General features: G+C 41.8%; 1 protein-coding gene across 2 annotated transcripts in view; it reads right to left on the reverse strand.

The window, feature by feature from the left end:
* Positions 1–5267: 5267 nt before the first annotated feature.
* The window catches only part of LOC126412205 (Krueppel homolog 2), a 54119-nt gene continuing 41242 nt past the window's right edge, over positions 5268–18144 (reverse strand). For both annotated transcript variants that reach the window (XM_050081687.1, XM_050081686.1), the window contains one exon: positions 5268–7286. In XM_050081687.1, the coding sequence (XP_049937644.1) occupies positions 7061–7286 (226 nt within the window). In that variant the 3' untranslated portion in view covers positions 5268–7060. The remainder of the gene's footprint in view (positions 7287–18144) is intronic.

The following is an 18144-nucleotide window of genomic DNA, read 5'->3' on the forward strand; positions in this document are numbered from 1 at the left end:
ATGCGGGAAATTTGTTTCATGATCAAGGTGGCAAACCTAATGTTGCTGTGTAAACTAGTCTGCCTGTTGGGAATATTGACTTGCTGTACTTTTGAGGATTTTTGGCATGTTTCCAGTTCTGGTCTTAGTGAAATAGCTCCAGTACCTACACCACGTTACAAATGGAGCTGAAACTCGGCAGTGGTTCATGCAGTACCTACACCAAGTTACAAATGGAGCTGAAACTCAGCAGTGGTTCATGCAAGTCCCTTAAGCAAGTTCTGTACAAATTTCAACAAAATTGAAGATGGTTGTACTGGAAATATCTTCCATGCTGGCTTAGTTATCACAGACTGACCCACAATTACATTCGCTACACTACAAATATTAGCAACTGGCAATTTATGTTGTGCACTGCAATGGTACTGTAGTTGAGTGAGACTTGGTACTCTGCAGAGGTAAGGTAACTTTTTATGACTTATACTTCAGGACAAAGTCATATAAGCAAATCTTGCACGATTATATTTTCTTCAGTCAGCATTTCAATCAATTTGTGATCATTTACTGACAAATGTCCTTTATTAACTATGGGAAAAAATAAAAGAAAGAGAAAAACTGATTGCATTCCCGCAGTCAATGTTGCAGTTAAGTATAATTTTTGAGGCCAATACATTCCTCCCCCCCCCCCCCCCCCCCCATGTATATGAGATCAAAGTACCCAGACACCTGGCTGAAAATAACTTACAAGTTCCTGGCATCCTCCATCCATAATGTTGCAATTCAGTATGACGTTGGCCCACCCTTAGCCTTGATGACAGCTTACACTCTCACAGGCACACATTCAATCGGGTGCTGGAAGGTTTCTTGGCGAATGGCAGTCCATTCGTCACGGAGTGCTGCACTGAGGAGACGTATCGATGTAGGTCGGTGAGGCCTGGCACGAAGTCGGCATTCCAAAACATCCCAAATGTGTTCTATAGGATTCAGGTCAGGACTCTGTGCAGGTCAGGACTCTGTGCAGGCCAGACCATTACAGGGATGTTATTGTCATGTAACCACTCCTCCACAGGCTGTGCATTATGAACAGGTGCTTGATTGTGTTGAAAGATGCAATTGCCATCCCTGAATTGCTCTTCAACAGTGGGAAGCAAGAGGGTGCTTAAAACATCAATGTAGGCCTGTGCTGTGATAGTGTCACGCGAAACAACTAAGTGTGCAAGCCCCCTCCATAAAAAACACGACCACACCATAAGACCGCCACCTCCGAATTTTACTGTTGGCACTACACACGCTGACAGATGACGTTCACCGGGCATTTCTCATACCCACACCTTGCTATCGGATCGCCACATTGTGTTCCGTGATTCGTGACTGCACACAACGTTTTCCCACTGTTCAAGAAAGAGAGGCAATAGGTGGGGACAAAGACGTCTTAAAAACTATGTAAGTGGGGGACTTTTCAAGGGAACATCCTTTAATTGTTGTTAAAAGCAAAGCCACTACCAACACTGGTGTATCGGGTCTGAACTGTAGCTTATAGGCTGTATTTTTTTATTGAACCAATTGGGAACTTACAGGTGCAGGTGTGGCTCATTGTTTCCGTACTGAGGAAGGCTGCGACATGAATCGATTGGAAATAACCTAGATCTCGCTACAGATCAGTCTGTAACCACAACCAAGAATTCAGGGTGGAAAAGGGGGGGGGGGACTGCCAATATGACACTCTAGTGAAATGTTTACATACTGTATCTTCTTTACTTTCCATAATCAACTACTAAATAAGATCAAAAGCTAATTCTCAAGATAGTACGTAGCTTATTTATCCCCCAATGTCATATTTCCCGATGGTTTACACAACAAATTGTACTAAAAGGAGCATTTTGGAGACACTTTAATGTGGTGTATGTTAGCTTCACTGCACACTTAATTTAATGTTTTTGGTGTTTTCATTCCTATACTTCACACTCTAATGTTTTGTGTGCTCAAACTGTGGTGTTTATGAGTTTGTGTGACAAAACAGCGATGTTTCCTCGATGTCATGGATCTTGTGCTGTGACTGGTTGACATAAGCAACCCAAGTAATTGCCGTGTTAGATACCATTGCAGTGCACAACATAAATCGCCAGTTGCTAATATTTGTAGTGTAGCGAATGTAATTGTGGGTCACTCTGTGATAACTAAGCCAGCATGGAAGATATTTCCAGTGCAGTAAAGATCTCCCCAAAATGTGTCATTTTTTGTATGTTTCTTGTGCTAAAGTGTCAGAAAATGTAACAATTTAACAAATAAATGCATGTTTTGTAAAATATGACATAGGTGGCTAAACATGTCACTACCCTTACTATGCATTTAAATTCTAAGCTAAACTGATAGTTACAACAAACAAATTGCTTTTTATTTCCTATTAATATTCCTTTGCTTACCTTAATTCATTTGTTCATAGATGAAATCAGCTCATCTCCCCTTCTCTGTGGCAAAATGGTCTATGACCATTTCACTGAAATTTGGCTGATTCAATACTACTTCTTTGAGAGAACACATTGCAGGCACACAAAGTCTATCTTCATTCATGGTATTATGCATAAATGTTTTCATTCATTTTAGCATTTAGAAGCAGCATTCGGCCTCGTCTCTCGTCATTGGGAAGGTTACAATTATCTGCGCAAGTTTAGTACTTTCAGGAAAAACTCCTACCATATTGTTTTCACAAAGAAAGTTCAACAAGCTCAAAGCACCTGATGCTTTCATAAAATCCTTTCAGCTTAAAAAATGCATTTGATTCACGACATAAGTCTGAAGACTGTAATTTAAACAAATTAACAGTTACTTTCAGTTTTTTTTGTTTTTTGTTTTGAAAATGATGGTCCAAACAGTTGTGCAATTGACAAGTGATCATTAAAACTGAATCAATCGCTAATCTGAGTCATGATGCAGTCACAAATGTTTCGTGCATCCATCAGTCTCGATTCTGTGAAATATCCCCATTTCACAGTTGGTTCTTTCTGTTCCCAGTAACTGTTATGGTCAAGTGCTACCCTAACATGCTGGACAGAAGCTTCAACGTGAGATAAATATTCAACAGTTTTCACTGCATCAATTCTCCTTTGCTGCAGTTGGTTGATCAGAATGTCACAATGACACATGACTTTATTTAGAAAAAGTAATCAGAAGAGGAGATGATGATCTTACAGGAAACCCTTTACTCCCGCAGTCTTGTTTATGTCCTGTAATCATCAGTATCATCACTGAAAAATTTTTCCATACACTCAACAGTTTCCTTTCGTTATTTGTATACAGTGGTTACACTCCATGATTTGAAATTCCATCCGATGGTCTGAGGACAGGCAGGAATCCATTTCTTCACTATCAAGAATAGCTGTGCATTTAAGAGACTGGGGGGAAAAGGTAGATATTCCTTTCAAGAAGCTGAGATGATCTGCACTTGCTCATTGCCTGCCACAACATTCAGCAATTAAATTTAACTGAAATGCATAACAGTGAATGAAGTGAGCATTTTCTTACACCTCTAATTCTGACGAACTCCACTTTCTTGGCTGCTCACAGTAGGAGCCCTACCACAACACTGAGTTATCAGTTTTTCAGGTTTTTCATTTACACTCATTTTCTCTAGTTAACTGGGAACAACTGCAGTTACATCATTTGCAGTGCGACTGTTTGGTTGTACAAAGGAAATAAATCTTTCATTTATTTTTACCAGTATCTCACACTGAGTTATTAGAACCAGTTGTGACAAATCTGTGCAGTCAATGGGCACATCAACTTCGATTGCGAGGAAATTTGTCTTCAATAGTTCACTCCTGATGAGACTGAGGGATACCTCATAAATTGTTTCCAGCAGTTCATTTTGAATTGTTTTGGACATGCCAAAGAAAACCTGGTTTTTCGGTTTTTCAGTGTGCTGCTTCTACATGCTGTCCAATTCTGACATCAAATCAACGAGACCACAAAAGAATTGTGGGGTCTTGGAATTTTCTGTTTCATCATGCTCCCTTAAAGCAACCTTGAATTTACCGCATAATTTAATGCAGTCACTATTTCACTCAATATGTACTTTAAAAAAAAATACATTTTCATTATATGTCTTCATATTAAGGTGGTAAACACTATCTAGTTGACACATAATGTCCCCAATTTCACTTTGCATGAAAATTTGTCTGTGATACCATTCTGAATTTGGCACTGTCACTACAATTTGTCAGATGAGAGGTGAAACAGAAAAATGCATTTTTTCACTTCACAACCACTCAGCTGCATAGCACATTGCTCTGTTAAAATTGTGTGTACACAATTGCCTGGATTTACCCTGTTTTTGTCCTTGACTGGTGTTCAGATCAGATCTAGGTGCACCAAGTTCCCTCACTTTCATCCTAATGGCATGTTCCAAAATTTTACCCGATAAATCACACACCGTCTTCATATTGTGCTGTTTTCGAACTCATGGTGTGCTGTTGTTATTTGCAAGAAAATAAAGCTCATGCATAATACACTCACAAAAAGAAAGTTGCTAATAACGCATATTACTCGCAAACTCAGTCTGCGGGCAAGGAAACTAAAGTAATGAGACATATTTGGTGCATGGAATGTATTTTGCATGCTTTTTCCTCTAATCATTCATGAAAGCCTTGTTAGGTGACAATACTTATGTTACTCTGGTGATACATTTGCAAACTTATTCAAATGGTGGACAGTATAGTCAATGGCAGAAAAAAAAACACTACCAAAACAATAATACTAAATGTCAATGATGCATCAAAGCATAATAGAGGTATTTACAGACAGGAATTCCACAGTGAAATTTCAGCATCTCTGATCATTCCTTTTTTATGTAAGCAGTGGAATGTGAAAATTTTGTGCAGGTTGTTAGGGCAGACTTAGGTTGAAACACCAGAGCCTTCGTTATGTCTGTAAGAGCGGTACTCCAAGGAAGTTATGCCTCCAAACGTCTGCTATAGAGGGCTAAGTGGCGTTTTAAGGCGCAGTCTTAAAACTAGCTACTACTTGTTTGCAAAACGTCACTTCATATCTCATTTCAACAGTTACAAAAATGTTGACTGACATCATTTAAATGTGTGAGGAACATGTGAAATGCATTCCGGTAATTTAAATTCTGTAATACTTTATTGATAAATTTACTTTAATATGTATTTTGCGATGGCTCTGCCTCAGAGCATTTAATTTAGAACTGTGCCTGTAGAGGATTTAAACTATTTGGAAACTAGTTGCATATGCCAGTAACAGATAACAGAAATAAATAAAGGACAGATAAATTACAATTAAACAGTTTATTGAAGTGTCTGTCATATGCACAAAAGACAAACGTGTTTTTATAAAAAGTGGAACATGAAAATTTCTTAAACAGTTGTTTTGTAAAATGTTTCTCATTCCCTGTGATGAAATATCATGAATTGTCCAATGAGCAACAGTAATACAAACTGCATAGTAGCAAAAACTCTGTTGCAGGAAACAACAATTCCATGCAATTCCCAGTATAATACTGTCATAACTGGTTCTGATTGACGTAATGAACACACAATGATTTTCTAAGCAGCTGCCATTATGTTTCATTAATTTCATTTCAGTGATAGATTTTGTAACTTTATATTTTTTGGTATCATATCCTGTAGATTATCAGTCACATAAAATGCACACAATTAAGTGAAACAATGCTCAACAAACAAAATCCACTGTTACCTACATTAAACAAAGTTTTTTACATTTATCTGTTTGCACTAGTATACAATAAATGCTTTTAATAAGAGAAAATAATACTGCAAAACAAAATCTACAGCAAATATACAGGTAATCCAGGAATAGTCACCTACTGCGCATACCTGTTGCGCAGACTGATATCGGACTTCTATCTGAGATCGAATTATTTCCTCATCTTAGCTCTGTTGTGTAAGTACCATTCAAAACAAGTTGCTACTGTGCAATGAGTGGTAGAAAGTCCCACCAACTATGAGGCCAGAGATATTATTTGATTTTTGAATGCTCAAAATATGAAACCTGGACAAGTTTATTGTCAACTAAAAGAAGCATACGGTGGTGCAGTCATAACAAGATAAGTATGAAAGTGATATGAAATGTTCAGCAATGGACAAATAAATGTGCGCGATGAAACTTGACCTAGGTGTCTGTAATTAACTGCAGATGATTTGAAGAACCAATTGACGAACAAAATCTTGTGACACACATCTTCATGAAGCTCAAAAGGGTTCCTGGGTGGGAAAGATTCTGCTGGTGATGCCAAGGTAAAGGCACACTGAACAACTTGATTAATGAGCGGGTAAAAGCCAACTAAGACACCGGAATTCTAAAACTCATGTACAGATATGACAAATGATCAAATAATTGAGGTGGTTATGAAGATGAATGAAGCAAGGTTCAATTTTGCAACTGACATGTTTCCTCAAGAGAAAATATTTATTGAATTTATTATAGCCAAATGTTTGTTATTACCTGGATTATACCTGTAACATTAACAGGACTGGAAAAAGAACAGCTGAATTACTCTCCACCTTAACCTAACTTAAGTTCCATAAAAAAAATACAACAATAACGGATACATATACAAAAATATATCATCATGCTGTGTACTATGTACTTCATTCTTTTAACTAGATTTGATAAAAAAGTGCCTATCTTTCAAAATGCACACTCACTGATTATGCAAATGAAAAATTCATTCATTACACACAATGATCTTCCCTAAAAACAATCGTGATGTGCTCAGAGGACATACACAACTCCTATAGTAACCTAACCGTTCTCTAATAGTCATAGGTGTAAAATTGTCTGGAAATTGGAAATGTGTACCTGAACATTACACACATGTGGAATCCAAACTGTACACAAAAGTGCACCACATTGCAACAACATGTGAGGAAAAGTTAGTAACAGAAAAACCTTTCCATAACCTTAAAAGTAGTGTCATATTTATTCCACAAACATTACATAATTCAAATAACCAATGTGAAGACATTTCCCCCATGTCTTTCTTTTTTTTGTCTTTTTCCCTTCTCATCAGTTTTTCTTTTTTGACAAACATATTACAATAAGTTCACTGCTGTCCTGGTGGTAGCTGTGGTGCGAGCCTCAGAGTAAAGGCGACAATCGTACGTAGGGCAGATCGTACAAATCCAGGTACACTTGGCTTGTTCGCCGTGTGCTCTAGCAGGACCCGCAACTCGTAGAACATTGTCCTGGTATATCGATTACGGCGGGACGTGTAGCGTAATTGCAGGAAATGGTAATAAACAAATGGTGTGATGAGACCTGCTTTCCCACTGGAAGCAAACATAAATAACAGGACATAAATATAGCTATCACCTCTTATCAAAATAATCTTCCTCATATGTAACAGAAACAGTCACAAACAAAACACAGACTAAAGTCTCTACAGAATAGGATAACATCACCTCCATTGTTTTAAGAGGATTGAAATACACACACTTTCTTGTTAATCTGTTCAATTAAACTTTACATAAAAGCGTGTTCCTATCCAAATTAAAACTCACAATAGTCAACCTATTGCAAACCACTTTATTTTTGATCTTAAGTAAAGTCCCCCCCCCCCCCCCCCAAAATTATTAAATGAGATTAGGAAAGTTCGTTGTTCAGGAAAATACTCATAAATGAAACAATAATGTTATAGCCACGATCGAACAGTGAGCGAAACCGCCAGGCGGGGGACCCGCTGGAGGCACTGTTAACAACGAAGACACAGGGCAGATGAACAAATAGGAGACAACAGACACTACGACTGACCACACCACAACACGAGGCAAGTGCGCAAGAACTGAGGTGATAAACATGGTGGGACAACAAAAATGCAGGAACACTCCAAATAATGACAGTACCTATCCCAACAAATGGAACTGGAATGCAGTACGACCAAGATGCACATGCAAACCACGGCGAGTACCAGACTGCCAACGTAGCACTGCCAGCCGCCTAAATACATGACTGTGGGAAATGCGATTGGCCGTTGAATTCACGTGGTACGGAGTGACACACTCGCACAGGTGTGTGCTGGAGCACCCTATGGCATGAATTAAGGCACCAGATTCCCCTCCTCCCTGAAACCTGATGGTGCCATGGTGGGCGGAAGGAGGGAACGGAGAAAGACCCTGTGTCATCGCCTGCCAGTGCTGGGATGGGAGGGCAGTCTGTAAAATCCACCGGAGAGCAGGGCATTGCAAGGCAATTCCGATCCTCGTGGGTGCGGGAAGGAGTGCCGGTGTGCCTGCTGGGAGCCGGCAGCCGGCAGCCATCGGCAGTGGGGCCAGCTCAAGGGCCCCATGCACACCAGAAGGAGCAGGAGGTTGGGGGACATGAGGTTCCACAAAGGGGCATGAGGAAGGAGTTGATTATGCTGGTGGCACTCGACCCCCTTCTGTGTCTGTACCAACATTACACGCCGCCCATGGGTCGCGACTACTGTGGCGGGAGTCCAAGCAGCCTTGCCCCCATATGTGCAGGCCCACATGGCCATGCCCAGGGTGTAGCATTGAGAGGGGGTGGAAGTGGGACTCAGAAGGCGACAGCGACAGCAGACAGAGGAGAGTACATGGTTGCCACCCACGGAAGAGTTCGGCTGGACTGTGACCATCAATCGGTGTTGTGCGATAAGTGCTCAAGAATAAGATGAGAGCCGATGTGGTGGCAGAGGGTTCGATTGCTTTTGTCAGCTGTTGTTAAAACATCCTGCCCAGTCGTTATGCTGTGCCACTGGAGAATGGATGGAATGGAGGGGTGTGGATGTGTTTGATACTGTTGGCTTCACAGAATGCGTGGAAGGAGGCTGCCATGAATTGGGGCCATTATCGGAGACCAAGGTACAAGGCAGGCCTTCGATGGTGAGAGCCTGAGCCAAGGCCATGAGTGTGCCATCAGTCATGGGGGATGCCATACACGCCACACACAGGTATCTGGAGTATGAATCCACAATGAGGAACCACATCAATTCCAAAGAACAGGCCCGCAAAATCGAGATGGATGCGGTCCCAGGGCCAGTGAGGTGTGGACCAGGGCGCAAATGACTATGAAAGGCTGGCCTACCAGCGAGCCAACGCCTTCATATGCGAAATTCCCCAGTGTCCACAGTGTAGCAAGTGTAGGATGGACTGGCGCAAATCGAGTGGGACGATCACCCAATGAGTGTCAGCCTGCGTGGCCAACAGAAGGACACCTGCCACAATTGAGAGCCTGTGTGAGAGGTGCTGCCAGGGGCTGAATTCAATTTTCAACTGGCGAGTTAGATAGGTGGGCCAATCATAGGTCATGTAGCGGAGGACCTGCCACAGAATGAGGTCCTGGCATGTAGCAGAGGCGACCTGTGCAGCTGTGATAGGAAATACGTCTGGTGTATCTTGGTGGGCTGTATCAATGTAAAAGCAGAGGATGTGAAAGCAGAGGACTTCCTGCTGGTCGAGCTCGGGATCAGGGCCCGAGGGCAGACGTGACAAGGCATCTGTGTTGGAGTGTTGAGAGGTGGACTTATATCGGATAATATAAGTGTAATTGCGTAACAACAACACCTAGGGTTGGATACATTGATCAGTTCACTCTGGGAGCTGTGTGTGTGTGTGTGTGTGTGTGTGTGTGTGTGTGTGTGTGCCGAATAGCATAACCAAAGGCTTATAATCAGTGAGGAGGACAAAAATTGTCCCAAACAGGTAGATGTGAAACTTTTGAATGGCAAACACAATCGGCAGAGCCTCTTTCTCAATCTGAAAATAGTTCCTCTGTACTGGGGTAGTGTCTTGGACACATATGCAATGGGCTGTTCATCATCATTCCTGTGAGCCAGGACTGCCCCAATACCATAGGCCGAAGCATTGGTTGCCACAACCAATGGGCGGTCCAGAGAGAAGGGAGTCAGGCAAGGGGCAGACTTGAGCGTAGTTTTCAAGTGGAGAAAAGTATGATCACAGACAGGAGTCCAGTTTAAAGGCACCCCCTTGCAACACAAGTGATTGAGGGGCTTTGCAATGTCAGCAGCCTGGGGCAAAAACTAAGTAGTAGTTAACCTTTCCCGGAAAAAAAAAAAAAAAACCCTAGATAAACCCTTGGGTCGGGGAAGGGAGTTGTCCTTGAGGTGGGAAAGGGAGTTGATGGCCGTGACATTGTTATATGATAGACGAATTCTGCCTTTACTGAGCCAGTGTCCCAGGTATTCAACTTCCGGTTGAAAGAAAGTACACTTTTCTAGCCGAAAGCTTAAGCCTGCAGCCTGCAGGGCATGAAATAAGGTACCGAGGTTTTGCAAATACTCATACCGTGTATGGCCGGCGACCAAGATGTCATCGAAATAATTGACAAAAGCCGGAATGGGCTGTGTAAGATGCTCCAGGTATCTCCGGAAAACGGCTGGTGCAGAGGACATACTAAATAGAAGGCGCTTGTATTTATATAATCCAAAATGCATTTTGATGACAACGATGTTCTGGGATTCCTCATCTAAGGGTAATTGGTGGTAAGCCTCTGTCAGGTCTAACTTAGAGATGTACTCGCCATGTGCAAGTTTGGTGAGAAGGCCTTCCTGCCTGGGAATGGGATAAGTTTCCACCAGGGACTGTACATTGATTATAACTCCAAAACTCCTACATAGGCGAAGGGAGCCATTGGGTTTCCTGATCACCACTAGTGGGGTCGCCCAAGCACTCGCTTGCACAGGCTCAGTGATGCCAGCAGCCTGCAATCGTCAAGCTCTGCTTGACTGCTGGACCGGAATGGGTTGAGCCCAGAAGAACCACAGCTGAACATCTGGCCGGAGAAAAATGTGCCTGGAATTCCAAAGCACACCCTAAGTCAGACTGGAGGAGAGAGGCATATGCCAAGATCCTGGAACTGGACGGCAGTGGAAATGTCCTTAACTTCATCAGAAATCGAAAAGCCAAACAGTGTGAAAACATAGAGTACAAAAATGTTTGAAGCTGAGGGATGGTCAACCACCAGTAGGGTCAAGAGCCAGAGAACTTGTTTATAGGTGGCCGGGATCGAGAACTGGCCATGGAGGGTGATAGAACCATCACTGTATGAGACCAAATGCCGAGACGTGGGAGACAGCTCCGGGAAACCCAGGCACGTATACGTCGCCAGACTAAGCAAGGAGACAGTGACCCCCGTATCGACCTGGAAACAAACGTCCACATTAAAAATTTGGAGTGTGAGAAACAACTTATGTGTCAACGGGGCATCCAGAGGAACGACTGACTGCAGCATGTGCACGGTATCCCGATGCCCCGTGAGTGAGGGGCGGGAGCATGTTGAGTAGCTGTGACAGACAGATCGGAGATAGCTGTCTTTCTGACAGAGTGTGCACGTCTTTCAGTGATTGGAACAGTCTGTGCGAGAGTGGGCAGAAAAGTACTATGGGCAAGACAGACGTGATTGTCGATGAGGGATGACCGACAGCTCCGAAGCCACAGAGTTGTCGGACGAGGAGTCTCGATGATGATGCTCTCTGTGGGCTGTACCATGCAGACGGTGGGAGGGAAGCGTCCATGGGAGGACTCTACTGCTGCCACCTGCGGTCATGCCATGAGACACTCGTTCGCCGCTTGTGCAATTTCAAACGAGTAGGCTTCCAGCGAAGAGTTACTGAGTTTCCATGCAGCCGTGCAGACGTCTGGATCAGGTGCCAGTTGAATGACACCGCAAGTCGAGGAGTCTGCATACAATGCCTTGCAATGCTGATTGGTGCAAGTGAAGTCGCATTTGCGGCTGAGACCCTGCAAGTCCATGACCCAAGAGTGGTATGACTGACTGCGCTGTTTATGGTACTGGTGGTTCAAATGGCTCTGAGCACTATGGGACTTAACATCTTAGGTCATCAGTCCCCTAGAACTTAGAACTAGTTAAACCTAACTAACCTAAGGACATCACAAACATCCATGCCCGAGGCAGGATTCGAACCTGCGACCGTAGCGGTCTTGCGGTTCCAGACTGCAGCGCCTTTAACCGCACGGCCACTTCGGCCGGCTATGGTACTGGTGGAATTCAAGCTGAGATGCTACAACATGGTATCACTAGAAATAGTAGTTAGTAAGCAGCGTACATATCTCCAGAATGAGATTTTCACTCTGCAGTGGAGTGTGCGTTGATATGAAACTTCCTGGCAGATTAAAACTGTGTGCCAGACCGAAACTCGAACTCAGGACCTTGCCTTTCACGGGCAAGTGCTCTACCAACATCGTACATATCTCATTAAAGGAGAGAGCCATGGGATCTGACAATGGTGCCAACTTGCTGAGAAGAAAGAACATGTCTGGTGATGCCCAGGACAAGAATAACAACCATGACCCGAAACACTGAAATGTTGTTTCAGATGATGCAAGTATGTTTCCCAGTCTTCCTTAGTGTCAAAGAGCTGAAACGATGGTAGACATGGGGAAGTGTCAGAAAATGGGACACCCGGGAGTTGGTGTGGTAGGGCATCCCATGCTGTGACTGTCCGTCAGCAACTGCAGGGATTGCTGTAAGACATCTAACTGGTGGTGGTGCTGCTGCTGCTGCTCCACAGGAGACAGACCAACTTAGCCTCCATGTTACCGAACCTCTTTACCTCGTTACCAATGTTATAGCCGCGGGTGATTGGCAAGCGGTGCATGGCAGAGAATGGAGACGCGAAATCGCCATGCGGGGGAGCTGCTGGAGGTATCACTAGCAACGAACAGACAGGACAGACGAATAAGTAGGGGATGACAGACACTACGATCGACCAGGACACAACACGAGGCAAGCAAGCAAGAACTGAGGTGATAAACATGGTGAGACGAGAACAACACAGGAACACTCCACACAACAACAGAATGTATCTCAACAAATGGAACTGGAACGCAGTACAGCCGAGATGCACACGCGAATTATGGTGAGTACCAGACTGCCAGGATAGCGCTTCACGGCCGCTTAAATACATGATGCAGGAAACGCGATTGGTTGTAGACTTCATACGGTATGGAGAGTGGTGCACTTGCACGGTGAGGCTCGCGGCGCAGGCATGCACCGGAGCACAGAGACCCTTAGTGGGTATCCAGGTCCATACCCTCTGACACGCATTCAACTTCTGCACCTTCCAACATCAGACGTACAGTATCCGAAGGTAGCTACAGTCATAGGTACAAAACAGAGCTCAGTTACACACATTGAACACCATTAGGAAGTACTGCTCTAGTCTAGCTATTTTGTGGTGTCTCCCCAAGAAACAGTTCTGTAAAATTTATTGTTCACAGTGTACCTTATGACCGACATGCAGTGTACAGATGCAATGTAGATGGCACAACAATTGTTGGCTAGGAACCCAATGAGAACTATCCGTTATGCAATTGTACTAGTTCTTTACATATCTCATAAAAGAAATTGCCTAAGCTTAAACCTTAATAAGTAAAATCTAATGTACTTCAACTAAATCACCAATCTGGTGGAGTACAATGGGATGTTGTGTCTGGTGATGGTCTGGCAGTAAAATTATGAAGATAGAACTGCCTTCTTTGGCGTAATTTAAGATAGGCATCTCACTCGGGAATATCACACTGATCTTATCTACATTTACTACATTGCAAGCTGCCTTATGCTGTATGGCGAAGGACTGCAGTCGCTTCCCTTCCTTCTCGGTTTCAATCATAAATAGTAGGCAGGAAGAACGATTGTTGGTAGGCCTCCTTGTGAGCCTGAATCTCTCTAATTTGACTTTCATGGTCTTTATGTGATATATATGTAGGATCAAGTTATATATAAGCTGAATTCTAGGTGCATACATTCTCAAAATTTTAACCTAACCCATACCATAGAAACTGGATGAGTGTCTTCATGATGCTTTCACATGTACTAAACAAACCTGTGATGAAATGCACTGACTGCTCTTCTTTGGATCTTTATCATTCCTATCAATCCTATACGAGGTGCGGCTAGAAAAAAACCGGACTGATGCTGGAAAAACATTTATTTACAATTTCATGTTATCTCCTTCAATGTACTCTCCTTCTCGGTCTCTACACCGCTCCATACGAATTTTCCACTGTTCATAGCAATGCTGCAGATCATTTTCGGTAAGTCCATACATTACTTCCGTCGCTTTTTCTTTTACTGCTTCAACAGTCTCAAATCTAGTTCCTTTCAAAGCTGACTTGACTTTAAGGAAAAGAAAAAAGTCACAGGGGGCCAAATCAGGTGAGTAGGGTGGATGATCTAAGATGGGAATGTTGTGTTTTGCCAAAAACGTCTTCACTGACAAGCACTGTGAGCTGGGGCATTGTCTTGGTGAAGGATCCATGACTTTTTTCTCCACAAATCGTTCCGTTTTCTCCGTAGTCGCTCACGTAGGGTAGCCAGGACGCTAATGTAGTAATGCTGATTCACTGTTTGTCCCTCTGGTACCCAATCAATGTGCACAATCCCTTTGATGTCAAAAAAAACAATCATCATTGCCTTGAATTTCGATTTTGACATTCGTGCTTTTTTTTGTCGTGGAGAACCAGGAGTTTTCCAATGCATCGATTGGCGTTTAGTTTCGGGATCGTAAGTAAAAAACCACAATTCATCGCAAGTAATAACATTTTGTAAGAAGGTGGGATCACTTTCAATGTTTTCCAGGATGTCAGAACAAATCATTCTTCGGCGTTCCTTCTGTTCAATTGTGAGACACTTTGGAATCATTTTTGAACACACTTTGTTCATGTTGAAACTTTCATGAAACTTTCCTTGTCAACTCCTGTTAACTCAGACACTGCTCTGATTTTTAAACGGCGATCTTGTCGAACAAGTTTACCGATTTTTTCAATGTTTGCATCAGTTTTTGCTGACAATGGTCTGCCAGTGCGAGTGTCATCACTGGTGTCTTCGCGGTCATCTTTAAATCGTTTAAACCACTCAAACACTTGTGTTCGCGATAAACAATCATCGCCGTACACTTGTTGTAACATTACAAACGTTTCACTTGCAGATTTTCCTAGTTTGAAACAAAATTTGATGTTAACACGCTGTTCTTTCTGTACACTCAACATTTTCCGACGCACAGACAAAACGTCAACTACTTAAAACAGACGCCACGGGCAGACTGAGTGCAGGAGGCAGATGGAACTCGAGCAGTAGGCGGAGTGAGAGTCAATTCACAGGCCACGCGACTTTCAGCCTTATTGCATTCATTTTATTGTTCCACCAGTACTAGTCCGGTTTTTTTCTAGCCACACCTCGTATGGTGCCTTTTATGAAAAAAGTAAAGAGAATCAGTTTATGTATTAAGGACAAAGAGAAAAATTTTGAATGCTGAATAAATGTGTATGGTGCACTTTGTGCTGGTGTATCAATACTTAACATATAAAATTAAATTATAACGATCTGTCAGAGCCAAGCTGTCCAGTATTCAAATTCCAAACCCTAGTACAACACATTCCATTTCGCATTGCAGATTGGCTTGTGCTAGCAGCACTTGAGAACAGTTTTTGGTTGTTCCCATAAAAGTTTTTCACATGTGTATTAATTTCAGTTTCTTGATAGCAGCTCGTTACTACGAGAATTATAGCAATGGCTTTCACTTGTTCACCTTTTATGCGAAAAAGAAGGTTATACTAGAAGGTGTATTTTAAAAAGATTATAATTTGGGTAGTGCTTGCTTTAACTTGCATTAACACTAAGTCCAGAGAATTTCACTAACAACTGTTACATTCATTTTCAAGAAAGCTGTGTGTGTACAGACTTAAAAGTAATTTTGACATGGTATCTATCTTTTGTATGCAGTGGTGTATTACATAATGTGAACTAAACACATAGCACAAATGGCGTTCAAAACGTTTTGCACAGTCGTCTCTAATTTTTTTATTTTTTGCAGGAGGAGAATGAAATTTTCTGTGAACATACTTGGAACATTTAGCTATAAGATGGGATATAAAACTATTTTCTTTTATTTACAGGTGAGCCATAATGGACCGTGAAGTAGATGTCAGGTTGCAACAATGGTCGGTGATGGAGTTCCTCTTCAAGACCGGAGATGACTCTGCCAAATTGATTCACAGGAAGTTGCTCCCTGTTTATGGAGAGGACACAATGGATCGCAGCAGTATCCAGCGGTGGTTGCAGAGGTTTAAAGAAGGTAATTTCTCTCTACAGGACAATCCACAATACAGTAGACCATCGACAGCAGTGAGTAATGTGAATAGAACCATTCATCAAATCAACCAAAACGACAGATGTGTGACAACACGACAGCTTGCTGAAATGACTCGTTTGTCATTGGGTAGAGTGGTATCACTGGTACAGTCACTAGGGTAGAGCAAAATCTGTGCACACTGGGTGCACATTATTGACAGGAGAAATGAAAATGATGAGGAAGAATGGAAACAGTGTTTTGACGGCATCATTATCCAGGATGATTATTACCTCTTTGGTCGTCTGATAGTGAGAAAGGCCTTATTTCCAGTGTCAAGTGATGGTCTAAAAGTCAATCCCTAGAATTTTACCAAAGTGCATTTACATAATGGAAAGAACATTGGGCTAGGTGTGTCACAGCTGATGAAGGCTACATTGAGTAGGATCAATGTATAGCTAAATATTCCAAGTATGTTCACAAAAAATTTCATTCTCATCCTGCAAAAAAAATTAGATATGCCTGTGCAAAACTTTTTGAACACCCTTTGTATATAAACAGCTAGTTTTTATTGCAAAATTCTTCAAATTAATTTCAGAGCATCTTTAAAGCTATGGCTAATAATGGAATGATAAGTTCACTGTCAAGCGATGATGTGAAATTATAGTAAGAATTTGTTTCTTTAATTTCCTTAATTAGCAGACAAGAAAGATGGCATAACAAAGACAAACATGCTAGTCAAAAAACAGTGTTTTTATTTCTACATAAAACATATAATTATTTGAATTACTTACTTCTGATGCAGACATAACATTGCTTCATTTACCTAACTACTTTCTGTAGAGACACAGCAGACAACCATGAAATACACATTACGGATGTAGGTATGCTAGCTGCGCATTCAAGAGCTGAGAACCTTATAAGCATGGTAGGCTGTATGGTTGAAGCATATGGTGCCCTTAACAACTAGGCTGAGCTTGTAAAAGTTTTTGGTTCAATATTTCATTTCTTTTGGTTTTCTGTTCCTTTAAGTTCTTTATTCTACCCATCATTACTGTATATAAGATTCAACAATATATGGGACGACTTCAGCAAGGACTTAACAACTTTGGAATTTTATATAACTTTATTTTGGTGACACTCAGAGATAATTTTTCCATCATTCTTAAGCAAAATACACTGAGTTTTGGCTCACATAGTGAATCACACCAATGTTAAGTGTTCATGTTGGTTGTTGCAAAAATGTTGTTTTTAATGTTCCTGAACAAGCTTGTTCTGTATTCTGGACTACACAATCCAAGCCTGCAATAATTGTACAACAGAGTAAGAAAGTATGGTCACAAAGCTACGGAAACACACATATAAGATTTTAATCCAGAGTATTCATAGCATCACACTTGAGAAAGAATGCCAAATGACTGGACCTCCACTATCATCCAACCTCTTAACACTATAAGGGCAGCAGGTGAGACCGTAGCAACTACATAGGAATCTCCCGCTTATCTTCCCAATGCACTACTTACAAGAGTGGGTTAATTAGGCTCTTGCATAGGAGGGTTTCAAGCCATGTTCAGGTATTCAAGATAACATGCAGAACAGGTACTGAACCTCAAAACCATCCTCACAAACAGGAACTTAGGAGTATCACCTTCATAACAATCTTTATCAACTTCCAAAACACCTCCCTATCACTCTGTGGTGACATTCCCTCTTCCAGACACTAACCATACTGGGCCCAGACAATGAGATTTTGAACACTGTGGATGTGACACCAGTACAACATACAAAGTTTATTTAGTTACATGTTCCATACATAAGTCGAGCAATTCTTTCATCAAAATGATGTCGAAAGAGTCAGTTAACAGGATGTAGATATGTATATTTGGTAGTAACATCAGTGAACATATTTTTTAGTCCTACTCATGAAACTATCCCTAAAAGCTAGGTTTCTTCCCCTTCAACTGGTCTGAAAATAGAAATCTGTCCATGGAATAGAAATAGTTGGCAAAGAGAAACGACTTTAGGTTTGGCTTAAAACTTGCTTGCAAATGATCAAAACT

This window comes from Schistocerca serialis, chromosome 7 (genome assembly GCF_023864345.2).
Source record: "Schistocerca serialis cubense isolate TAMUIC-IGC-003099 chromosome 7, iqSchSeri2.2, whole genome shotgun sequence".
NCBI lineage: Eukaryota > Metazoa > Arthropoda > Insecta > Orthoptera > Acrididae > Schistocerca > Schistocerca serialis.